Genomic DNA, 12,123 nt, shown 5'->3' with positions numbered 1-12,123 from the left:
ATTCAACAGTCCCAGGGTTAGGATGATGACTTTGTTTCTGAACAGAGCCTAAGAAATCAAAAGAGCAGCAGGCACCAACCTGACCACACCTGGGACTCAATGCACCCTTTGGAGAGGCCAAGAAACCAGACTCTGGAGCCAGAGCCAGCAGTGGCTCCAGCTGTGCTTCCATGTTGTGATACAGTGTCTGCAACACACTTGAGCCCTAGTGGAATTCAATGAACACATCTATTAGAGGCACAAGATACCTGTGCCCTGCTGAAATGAATGCCCCCAAAGCTCCTGGAGGCTTTAGTAAGAGCTTTAGCACACAGCAAAACCAGGCACCAGCTCCTCATCAGGGATGTGACAATCACCTCAAACCACACTGCAGATAAACCCTCTCTGTCCCCCAGCTCTGCCATCTCCTCCCCCTGCAGCCTCCTCTCCTGGGCTCCCCTTTAGTGCATGGTTAGTAGAGACATAAGAGACAGGAGAAAATTAGAGACCCAAGAAAGTTGTAACAAAGACCCACTTGCTGCCAGTACCTTAATCCCAAAAGTAAGTGATGTGCAATTGGAGACAAAAGTAACCCCCCTTTTCCTCTTTAAAAAATCATTTTGCACACGAGTAACCTTAACTTCTGTGTTCACATATGACAAGCAAAAGTGACAGACAGTGCAGCCAAAACAGTTCATATATAACTTAGCTATTTCTTTTTTTTTTACCTTTTTTTTTTTTTTTTTTAAGATAGAATCTCAAAGGTGGATGTACCTGGGACGTGACTAAGATGACATCCGTGAAGCAGAAATAAGCCACAAAACTTCCAAAGAGGAAGGAATAAGAACCGATCCTTCAGTTTCTGCTTCTAAGGAGAAGGGTTTTACCCTCCAGGTGCAAAGGAGAAAAAAAAAAAATAAAATCTGGAACATCTTCACTTAGAGAAGCTGCTATTCAAACCAATTTCTTCCTCACCCTGCAGTAGTGCTTCGATTGGAATTATATTAGACGGGGTTTCAGGGCTTTGGAGGGACAGGAAGTCCGATACATCCATGGCACTTAATGTTTCAGTCTGGGAGTCTGAAGGGTTAACTATCTGACTCCTCTGCCCACCAGGAGGAGGAGGAGCAGAGGAGGAAGGAAAGGTCTGAGGCTGCAGCTGGGAAGCTGGCTGCTCCAAAGTTTTTGATTCAGGTGAGGAACATTCCTTCTTAACGGTGGAGGTGGCTTTGTCCTTGGCAGAGTCTCGGCAGGCACACTGGCACTGGCAGGCCTCCTCCTGCTTGATAATAATAACAGGAACGCTGAGACCAATCTGCTGAACGGGGTTTCCTGAAGGTGAAACAAAGATAAAACACAATGGAACTACAGAATTTCACAGCAGGGAGAGAAAAATCAGCTTTGTTGAATTAGTTTGGTGTCATACTTACCTGTGTTACCAGCTACTGGTAATGCAGTGGTAAAAAACACCTTTTCTACTACTTTTGGAACTTGTGGCTTTAAAGAAAAACAAACAAGAAAAAAGTGTGAATTGACTCAAATCAAATTTCTATTGTTCAAATCCTAAACAGCTATACATATATTCCAAAGAAACACACAGGAAAACTGGGCTCAAAGTACTGTTTTAGTGGTCCTGAAGATTGGGCATAACGTCCTCTGCATTATTTGCTGGTGAATTCAGTTTGTGGGTTTTGACAATTCAATGACTGAATTCTTAAACACTGCTGTGTGTGCTCCCACTGCCTGTACCTGCAATCAGCCACTGGTGTCCTACAGCTGAGAGCCTGAAGTGGCACCAATATTGTCAAAGAGAAAACCCCTTAAGTTTTACTGGAAAACCACATTCTCTTTTCACTAAAATTCTTTTCATTATCAGTCAAAATTAGGCAGAGACAGAGATGACAAAATGCCTAAACACAATCTTTACAGAGTCTTTTGTGCTTCTATCCATTAAAAGTAATACATATACATATATACATATATACATATATATATATATATATATATATCTTATATATATCTTCAGGACTGGTGGTGCCCTGTGCTGGATAAACACATTGATACCTGCACCAGGAGGGGAAAGAAGGAAGAAAGATCTTTCTGCACCCTGAGTTTCTCTGTGCTCTACTTATGTCCCTCTCTATTCCAAGAGCTGCATTGGTGATGTGTACACACATTAACATGACAAGAATTACACCACACTGCCTCCTGGGGTTTATCTTCCAGGTTTAACTCTCTCCCTGTACAAATAGTAGGAATGGCTCAAGCTGTTGCAAAAGCCCTGCTGGATGTACTGACCATTTGTTCTTGGCTTTGTGGGGAACCAGTGGCACCATTTAAGATCCATTGTAAGTTCTGCTCTCCCATGACAATGCTGGACTGCAGGATGGCGGCGCTTGGAGAAGGTGTGATGGTTATAGTGGGGTTACTGGTCAGAACAGGGTTTGCACCGACAGGCACAGTCTGAACCACAGCTGGCAGGGGCTCAGCTGCACTGGGGGCCGTGGGGGCAGGAGCCCCAGCAACCACTGACAGTCCCTGCACCATGGGCTGCTGCGGAGGCTGGGGGTGCTGCAGGAAGTCCTGGTGACCGCCTGCAAACGCTGTGCTGTGAGGAACAGGCACTTCTGGGGATTGTAAAACAGTTGCAGGATTCCCGAACGCAGCTGGCTGGGAGCTGGAGGAGGGAGCAGCAGGGGCTGCCGAGGCTTGCAGAGCTGCCTGGGCGGGCTCGGGGAGGCCCAGCTGCAGGACCAACGGGAGGGACAAGGAGGCGGCGTCGGCTGCAGGGGGAGGGACTGCAGCCACCGAGTCCGCGTCGCCGTTAAAGCCTTCAATCAGGGAAGCTGCTGGAAGAGAAACAGGGAAAATATAAACACATCCGTTCTCATAAAATCTGAATAAACTGCTTTTTCAATGAACTTATCAGCTAGCTGATGGATTTTTTGTTAAGTAAAGCATTACCACGATTAGTGCTCAAAAATGATCCTAGACAGTGAAATCTAAAAGTAGCTGCAAATTCAGGAAGTTGGTAACACTGGACTCTACACTGAGCCTGGTCAGGCTCATCAGCTCTCTCTAATAAGCCTTTTATCATCCAGGCTGTGCAGCAACTTCAAGAAGGAACTTTGTAAACAGGATGATGTGGACTGCTTGAGAGCTCCAGTGCTGCAGGACAGAGTGCTGGGTCACCTCCCCTGTCACTGAGTGTCACACCATCTGTGCACACCATTGATCCCAACACCAATCAATTCCAACACTGAAGTTAAAGTTCTTTTTTGCTTCTTAGAGTTATGTTGGGCATTAACCTCCATTCTGAAATGCTGGATTCAATAAATGCATGCAGAGCTGTCAATAAGTTCTCTTGAACAGCAGTGCAGATACAACTGGTACCTGTCTGCTGAGAGTCATCCTGATTTGCAGTGTGGTCTGGGCTCTGAAACATTGACTCAAAGATGCTTGCTGGTGAGATGGTACTGAGGTCCTGTCCGTGTGTCTGACAAACAGAAAACAAAGGGGAAGACATCAGACAATGTTGTATCTCTCCACAAACCCCAGTCAAGTAGGGTCAGAAACACTTCTCCAACTGAACCAGCCACCAACACATATAAATCTTACAGGCTATAAATTTACCTAGTTTTTATTGCCTGTAACCAAATTTACCAACATAATGAGCAAACCCCTACAAAAATAAGTAACTGCTTCAAAAGTAAAATATATTCCTCTGCATCCACACTTTGTTTAACCCTTACTTCTTGTACTCCACCAGAAACAGACTTTAATTGGCTGCTTGCAGAACCTTTTCTGGAGCAGAAAAAACCAGCTCTATTTAGATTGCATCCTGGACTATGCAATTCTAGTCACCCACACTGCTTGAGGAGCAGAATATACACCAGAGCTGCACCCTGCTCCCACGCCCCAGCACAAAGAACAACACAGTCTCCTCAGCATCTCATTTTCCTCTGTGTAAAATCTAAGCTCAGTCAACACTTATCAAGAAGCAAGAACATTGTTCTGGTAAAATCAGATGCAGAGCTGCCTACAGCAGGTTGAACTAAGCACTGCAAGTTTTGGAGGACAGAAATCAGAACTCAAATGAGGATGAGGCAATTCCAGGACAGTAACTCACTGGATTCGAGTTCTCCCGCAATTCTGAATCTGTTGATATGAGGCTTAAATCACTCAGACAAAGTGAGTGACTTGTATCCTGTGAAAAAGAAAAACATTTTTGAATTATGTATTAAAAGAAAAATGTCAGAAATGTTTTAAATTACTTCTGAGAGTCCTCTGCTTATATGGGACCCAGATCTCAGTTCTAAAATCAAAGGCGCAATTTTTTTAAGCAAAGGATATTCAGCAGCTATCAAGGATTCTGAACATGTCTGTCAAAGTTCTTCCAAGAAGTCATATAACCCAGAATTTTAAACTAGCATAGGAACAATTCAATTTTTAGAAAATAAAGAAATTAAACCTTCCCAGTATGTATTTTTAGTTAGTATCTATTTTACTCCAAGTTTACCCCCACAGTCTTGATTCCAACTGAAGCACACGCAAAAGGAAAACAGCCTGATGGACACAACTGCCCACATGCAAAGTCAGCACTTACAAGCTCCCTTTGAAAATCCCAGTCTTAAATGCTGCACCTTAAGAACAAGCTGCAGATCAAATGATTTCTTCCCCGAGGTGTGGTTTATATCCACCTTACACAGGAGCATTAAGCAGAAGTGCTACTGACCTCAGACACATTGTTATTGGGAAGTGCATTATAGGTATGTCCCTTCTCATGACCTTTCATGTGACTCTTGAGACTGTACTGGGTACTGAAAGTCTTCTCACAACCATTGCTGGGACAGAAGAAGGGTTTCTCCCCTAGAGGCAGCACAGAACACATTTAACAGACTTAAAAACATCCTATGAGACACTTTTAAAGCACCTGTGTTTCATACAAACAAGATGTTTTATGCCCCTTCACATATTGAGTATTCCTGGGAGTCCTGCAGGTGAGTGCTTCCATTTCACCATGAGAACTGACACACAACACAAGATTTAATTGTTATGCATCATTGCTGATACATTTGTGAAAACACATTCATTGAATTCAAGACCTGTCAAGCATAAATGTAACTGCATAAATGGAAAATTTGGATTGGCCTGATGCAGGTGCAGGAGTTTGCACTTGGCTTTTTTAAACTCATGAGGTTCCCTCCTCCTCCCTCACACGTGTCACTTGAGACACTCAGCTCAGTGTCACTCCCATATTATATGGAACTATAAATTCGTATTAGGATTCTGAGAGTTGGTATAAAATGAATAGGCGCAATTAGAGAAAATTTTAAAAAATAACATAGAACTTACCAGTATGTGTTCTAACATGTGTTTTGAGGTGGTGGCTCGCAGCAAAAGCCTTCCCACAGCCATCATGCTCACACCTGAATGAGGCATCACAAGAAAGTCAGCATCAGCTCCCTCCAATGCATTAGCTACAACCTTAAATCATGCTTTGAAATAGTCCCAGGACTCTAAAAAGCAGGGCCAAAGCTAATTTGAGCTCTGTTAGCAACTAGGTATCTCTCAGCAGCTGCTGTGCCTGCTACACACATCTTAGCAGGGCTCTGAGTAGGACTTTAAAATCCAAGTATGAAGGCAGTATTTGGGGGATTCCTCCATGGAATACATATTGCAGCCCAGCAGAGAGCAGCAATGTGTTTTAAAAGATGCTCATCACGGCATAGGTTTATGTTTAAAAAATTACCTTAACTTTTCCTGTCTTTTAGGACAATCACTGCACCCACTGTTACTGTAGGAGCTGGAGAACAAACATGCCCCAATGCCAGCCAGCCACCTTCATTTACTGCTCTGAGTGGAATGATGTTCTGAGAAGTAAGAGCTGCTTTTTGGCACAAGTGCCTCATTACCTGAGCCACAGAACTCACCGAAATGGCTTTTCTCCTGTGTGTGTTCGAATGTGCTTCCTCAGGTCACTGTGCGTTGTGAAGTATTTGCTGCAGCCTTCAGATTCACAGTTAAATGTTTTCCCTGTGTGAAGCCTTTGATGTGCTTTCAACCTAAAAAACATGTCCAAAAAAAAAAAAAAAAAAAAAATCCCTCTTAGGACTGGTAGGATAAGACCTGAGGCAAGCAAGCCATTCTTTCAAACGTGCAGGACAGGATCAAAGGGTTAACATATCTTACGAAGAAGGGTAATGAGCTCGTGGAAGTGACTGTTATCAGTTCCAAAGCCCTCCAACAAATCTGAGAGACCCCTGTGCTCCTGCACCATTTTCAGTGCTATTGGAATATAAAGAAGTCATCATAGTTCTATCATCCTACCCCTTGGACAGCATTGCCACACTTGAGGGGTTTATATTCATAACTGTACATGGAAGAAGCAAAACAATTGTACTGAAACACAAAGGAGATGCAACTTGCAGAATAGCAACAGCCATACCTACAAGGAAACTTGTCAGAGCCTTCCCACCTGCAGTGCTGAATACCTTCTCAACTTTACAGTGTTGAACACCCCTCACCTGTACAATGTTGAACACCCCCTCACCTGTACAATGTTGAACACCCCTTCACCTGTACAATGTTGAACACCCCCTCACCTGTACAATGTTAAACACCCCCTCACCTGTACAGTGTGTTGAAGGCCTTCTCACAGCCCTGCACGTCGCACTCAAAGGGTTTCTCCTTGGTGTGCACCCTGACGTGGATTTTGAGGCTGTAGGAGGTGAGGAAGGCCTTCCCACAGCCCTCCTGGTTGCAGACAAAGGTGTACTCCCCCCGGTGGGTTTTCTGGTGCGTGCGCAGGTTGCCAGCGGTGCTGTAGGTGCGGGGACAGCCCTCAAAGGTGCACTGGTAGCGCTTCACCTGAAGGACAAAATGCTGCATTTAATACTTTTAATCATTTCTGGAATCCAGATACGGGTGTAGCCCTTTGATGCAGTCAGACAGCAAAGACAATGCAACAGATTTTGACCCCAAAGTCTCCCCATATATTTGCAGTCACTTAATTCTGACAACAACATTTCTGCTGCGGTCTGCGAGGAAGGAGTGGCACATGGGAAAGCAGCTGGCCTTGCAGAACAGGAATCTAACAGAAGAGGAAGAAAGAAAAAACATAATCCAAAATTTTTCTAGCTAAAAGTCTGATAACATAGTTGGCAAGAACACTGAGGAGTTGTCAAACCTTGCACGTGTAGCACCTGCACTTCAGTTTGATGCTTCTTGCAGAGCTACTTATTTGTGGTGCAGGGAGAGAAGGGAAAATGCACTGTCACAATGCTCAAACCCACTGCCCTGCATGCTGGGTGAACTCCCATCAACACCTTGAGCAAGAGAGTCTTTACCATCTCCCATGGTGTAACCACCAGTGCATTCATCACTTCACTTTATCCCAAAACAACCTTCATTGAGCCTTGTTTTTTATTTTTACTTCATGGCTACTCTAACAGCCAGTGCTTCAAGTGTCATGGATCACATCAGGCCACAAGGATACCCCAATAAAAGTGTCACAGATTTCTCAATAAGCCAGTCAGATCTCCAGGACAATTTCACATGGAACTAGATTTGGTACATTCCCCACTTCTGCAAAAGGCACAAGGGATTGTTTAGAAGCCTCAAGTGTGCAAGTGGCAACACCTAATGAAATCTCACCCTCTCTTGTGAAGCAGAAGGAATAAATCCCCTGATCTGCCTGAATAAAGTTGTCCTCCACCATTAATTCCCAGACTAATGGCTTTCATTTGACTGTTAAAGTTCAGAAACTTCAACACCTAAAGGTGATTGAGGAGCCCAAGAGAGGACTTGGCAAGTCCTCTAAATCAGGTTCTAGACAGTTCTCCATAGTAAAAGAGAAATAGTTTCTTGGTTACTCCCAACCTGTTTTGTAGGGGACAAAACTGCCAGCAGGACCTCTTTAAGAAAATTCTATAAAGCTGAATGATCTTTTGTGAATCTCAATCCATGGTCTCTTGTTACTCCCACAAAAGGCTGGCATTCACCTTCACCTTGCCTCAATAAACCCTTCATATTTGGAGAACATTAAACCCTCCTGTGAGACATCCAAGAGACCTTTACACAGGGCACAGAAATACCATAACGTGCTGGGTTTGGCTGTGGTACAGCTCATTTGCTTCACTTGTGTTGAGCATGTTCTGGATTTGTGATGATACAGAGATGGATTTTTTTAGTCCTTTCTCTTTTTGCCCCACCAGCAAAGGGCTGGGGGTACCCAGGTCAGACAGCTGACCCTGACTGATCCAGGGATAGCCCAGACCATGTATAGAAATAGAAAACTGGGGAAGGAGGAGGAAGGGGAAACATTTTGTGTCCCTATTATGTGTGCTGGAGCCCAGCTTCCCTGGGCATGGCTGAGCTCCAGCCTGGAAGGAATTTATCCCTTCACATTTTCAACCAGTCACTCAGCATTCTCACAGAAGGAAACAGTAATTTCACTCTAAGCAATTTGGCCTCAATTTACAGCTCAAATCAGGCAGAAGTTACCACTAAAGAACATGGGTACAATGCAGTTAGGAAGTCTGCTGGTGCTGGGGCAGCCACAACACAGGAGCACAGAGCAGGAACACACCAACACCAGAAAACACATTTTATTACATGAGGAGGGTACATCATCCTCCCCCAGGATCAGCAGAGCCAGGACAATCCCTGTATCAGTGCTGAAGTGAATGTTCCCTGTTACAGCTGGAAATGAACACTTTACAGAACATTCCCCATGATACACAAGGGATCTGACACAGGCAGGAACTACCTGACAATCAAGGGAGGGCTCTGTTAAGCTTTCTAGGTATTTACATTTAGGCAGAAGAAGAAGAAAAAGGACAGTATTGATTACAGATTAAACTGTTTGGTGCCTGTGTGTGAGGGAAGGTGGCAGCAGCAACATCAGTTAATGTTCTGAACTCTGACAATGGCCTTGCAGCACTCTCCCTCCCTCAAAAGCCCAATCTTTATTTCACAAATCCTTCCCAGCACACCACAGGCAGCACCAATATCACCACCACCTTCTGAACAAAACAAACCTTTCTGTGAAGCACCACAGCATTTAATTCTCATTTTAACATTAGCACATCAACACACAAAACCATCAGAGGTCGATTTGAAAGCCTCACAGAGACAGCAGCAAATGAAAGCCATCAGTCTGGGAATTAATGGTGGAGGACAACTTTATTCAGGCAGATCAGGGGATTTATTCCTTCTGCTTCACAAGGGAGGATGAGATTTCATTAAGTGTTAACACTTGTACACTTGATGCTTCTAAACAATCCCTTGTGCCTTTTGTAGAAGTGGGGAAGGTACCAAATCTAGTTCCATGTAAAATTGTCCTGGGGATCTGAATGGCTTATTGGGGTGTCACAGATTTCTCAATAAGCCATTATTTTTTACACCCTTGTGTTTTAGAGAAGGTTTGTAAGACGTGGAGTTTCCTTGTGAAATGCTCGATGTGAATTTATTTTCCATTTCTGGAATTAATTTCCCAGACCAGAGCACCCAAAGCACAAGAGAAACTAAACCAGGCAGCAGAGACCAAGGCCAGGACAGGGCCCAGGGACTTTGAGGACAAAGGCTGTGGCTTTTGGCCAGGGACACTGAGCTGCTGCCTCTGCCAGGGGACGCCGGGAGAGACGCGATCCACGTTCACCTCAGAAATGGGAACTCATTGTGCAATAGCCCACGGGGCTGGAGGAAGCACAGCCTCACACCCTGGTTCAAAGTCTACAGTAACTGCTCTGTTTGCCTTTAACTCTTCCTGAGCTCAAATGGCTACATTTTCTGTGTCATCGCTGAACAAAGGATAAGTGAATCTGAAACACGAAACTGTAATCGTGTTTGTTCCAACCAACACAATTACAGTGGGAGATGTAACAGGATTAAAATAAAACCAAAAGTAACTAAAGTGCAAAACCTCCTTTTTAAGCTTTGTAAATGTCAAAGGCTGACCTGAAAAAAATCTAAGAGTTTAAAACAATTATCTCAAGTGTAAACATTTTGGAAGTGCCAAAGAACAGAGCTGCTGATTGTCAGAGATGACCCAGAGGTTTGGGAGCTTTAGAGCTTTCCTCTCCTCACCCCCAGACAACTCTGAAAGAGTTGAAAATCAGACCTTTGAAACAGCAAAAAGGCCTTGCACACGTGCTCAGAGCCACTGCTCTCACACTGTGGCTTCACTGCCCTCTCTGGTCTGGGGAATTAACTCCAGAAATGGAAAATAAATTAATATAAAATATCTCACTAGGAAATTCCACATCTCACAAGCCTTCTGTAAAAAGCAAGGGTGTAGAAATTAATTTAACTGCACATGCAGCCATTAACTCTGTTCTGTTCCCATCCCTTTTGTGGCTCAGGGTCCCACAAAGAGGAGAGAAAGTGAAATCCTTCACTGCAGCAGCTCCAGAATTGAGTACCTGACAGCAGGAGCCTCAAACAGCCTCACTGGACACACCTCAGGCCAGAGATTCCCCCCCAGCCCCATTTCCTGAGCCACAATAGTGACATTCTGTGCTGGGGGACAGGAGTCAGTGTCACAGCCAGGGCTGACATGGCACAGAGCACTCAGCACCCCTCACACAACTCAGGCACAAAAGGAGCCCTGAGCTGGTGTCACAGTCAGTTTCCCTTTGCTCTTGCGCCCAAAAAGAAAAGTCCCTCCCCACTGTGCATCCAGATAAAATTCATCAGGGAAACAAAATTAAGAGTAAATTCCATTTAAACCATTCAGGCTGACCTGAGATTTTAAAATACATCAGATGGCAACTTAAAGCATCCCTCCTCTTCTCACAGTCTCCCTGTGATGCAGTAAAATTACAAATAATTTAAATTTTGGCATCTCACATCTGGTATTCCAACTCCCAGCAATGACCTGGCCCTAAACTGTGATCTGAATGTGCTTTTCCTGAGAATGTGGGAACAGCTCAGCTCCTTCCAGCTGCCTCTGAACTCACAAAATAAAACCTGAAGATCACTAAAATGACACAAACACGTGTCAGTGCCACACCCTCCTGCCATCCAGTGTCACAAAGTGCCTTCTGGCAGGTCCTGGGGCAGCAGGAGGTGGCACAAGGAACACGGATGTCCCTCCAGTTTCTCCCCAGCACGACAATGAGAGCAGATTTACTGCACAGCAATTCACTCTGCTACACAAAAAACCATCCAAAATGAGCAAAATTCCTGCCCCTCTCCTGAAAAACAGCCATTCTCAAAGCCTTTAAGGTGCACAAAGCCCAGAATGACAATTACTCACCTCTTTACGTTTGGTTTCCGGGCACTCAGACTGCAAAGTGAGCGTGGCTCCCTCGATGTTCCTGGGCATGGGAGTTGAGCCCGGATTTATTGTCAGATGAATCTGATCTGGAGAAATAATATGTTGCACATAACCCTGCGACATCCCTTCATGGTCTGCTATTAAATGAAATCCTTCTTCGTGACCCTCGGGTAAAAAAGGCAAGTGGTCAGCGCACTGTCCTTCATCCTCCTCGTCCTCCAGCACGCTGTGGTCCTGCTCGATGAGCACAGTTGTCCTGTCATAAACCGTCCCGGACGAGGAGGAAACCAGCCCGTTTTTGTCAGCAAACCTCATCATATTTTCATCTTGGGCTAAATCGTCTTCCTCGGCTTCATAGTAGACGGCGTTGCCCTCGGGGCTGTTCTCGCCCATGGCTCCGCGCCTCCCGCCGCGCTACCGGGAGCTCCGGCCGGAACGGCTCATCTGTAACACAAGGACGGGCGAGGGAGGGTCAGGCGGTGGGGCCGGCCCGGCTCAGGCCCCGTTCTGTTCGCAGGCACAGCCCCAGCGCGGCCGGTGGCGGCGGGGCCGGGCCGGGCCGAGCGCCGCGGTCCCGCCCCGAGCAAGGCGCTACCCCCCACCCCGCCCGGTCCCGCGAATAACCACTACGGCTCCTGCGCGAGCTGCACTGCCCCCACTCAGCTCGGCCCGTCTTTCCTCCGTTCCCCTCTCCCATTCCCCCCCGCCCGCTCACCGGGCGCCGGCGGCGGCTCCTTCCCCGCCCCAGCGGCACCATGATCGCCGCGACCCCACTTCCGCTTCCGCCCGCGCGCGGGGCACGCCGGGAGCGCCGCGCCCGCCGCGGGGGCTGATGGGAAGGCGGAGCACAGCGCCCCCCCGCG

At 46.0% G+C, this 12,123-nt stretch overlaps 1 protein-coding gene across 2 annotated transcripts; it reads right to left on the bottom strand.

The window, feature by feature from the left end:
- Positions 1 to 691: 691 nt before the first annotated feature.
- Positions 692 to 12,035, bottom strand: MTF1 (metal regulatory transcription factor 1). Of its 2 annotated transcripts, none has more exons than XM_083879685.1 (11): positions 11,976 to 12,035; positions 11,240 to 11,704; positions 6,611 to 6,849; positions 5,913 to 6,044; positions 5,335 to 5,408; positions 4,715 to 4,848; positions 4,109 to 4,186; positions 3,373 to 3,475; positions 2,278 to 2,828; positions 1,410 to 1,476; positions 692 to 1,311 (listed from the first exon to the last, which is right to left on the bottom strand). In XM_083879685.1, the coding sequence occupies exons 2-11, from the start codon at positions 11,651 to 11,653 to the stop codon at positions 914 to 916; spliced, it is 2,190 nt and encodes a 729-aa protein (XP_083735811.1). In that variant the 5' UTR covers positions 11,654 to 11,704; positions 11,976 to 12,035; the 3' UTR covers positions 692 to 913. The 2 variants fall into 2 exon arrangements, with proteins under 2 accessions (XP_083735811.1, XP_083735812.1); XM_083879686.1 differs by having other exon boundaries at positions 2,278 to 2,825.
- Positions 12,036 to 12,123: the final 88 nt, after the last annotated feature.

Source organism: Zosterops lateralis (assembly GCF_965231275.1).
Source record: "Zosterops lateralis genome assembly, chromosome: 28".
NCBI classification, from domain to species: domain Eukaryota; kingdom Metazoa; phylum Chordata; class Aves; order Passeriformes; family Zosteropidae; genus Zosterops; species Zosterops lateralis.
Note: the sequence above shows the minus strand (reverse complement) of the source record. Positions and strands in the feature narration are given on the sequence as shown.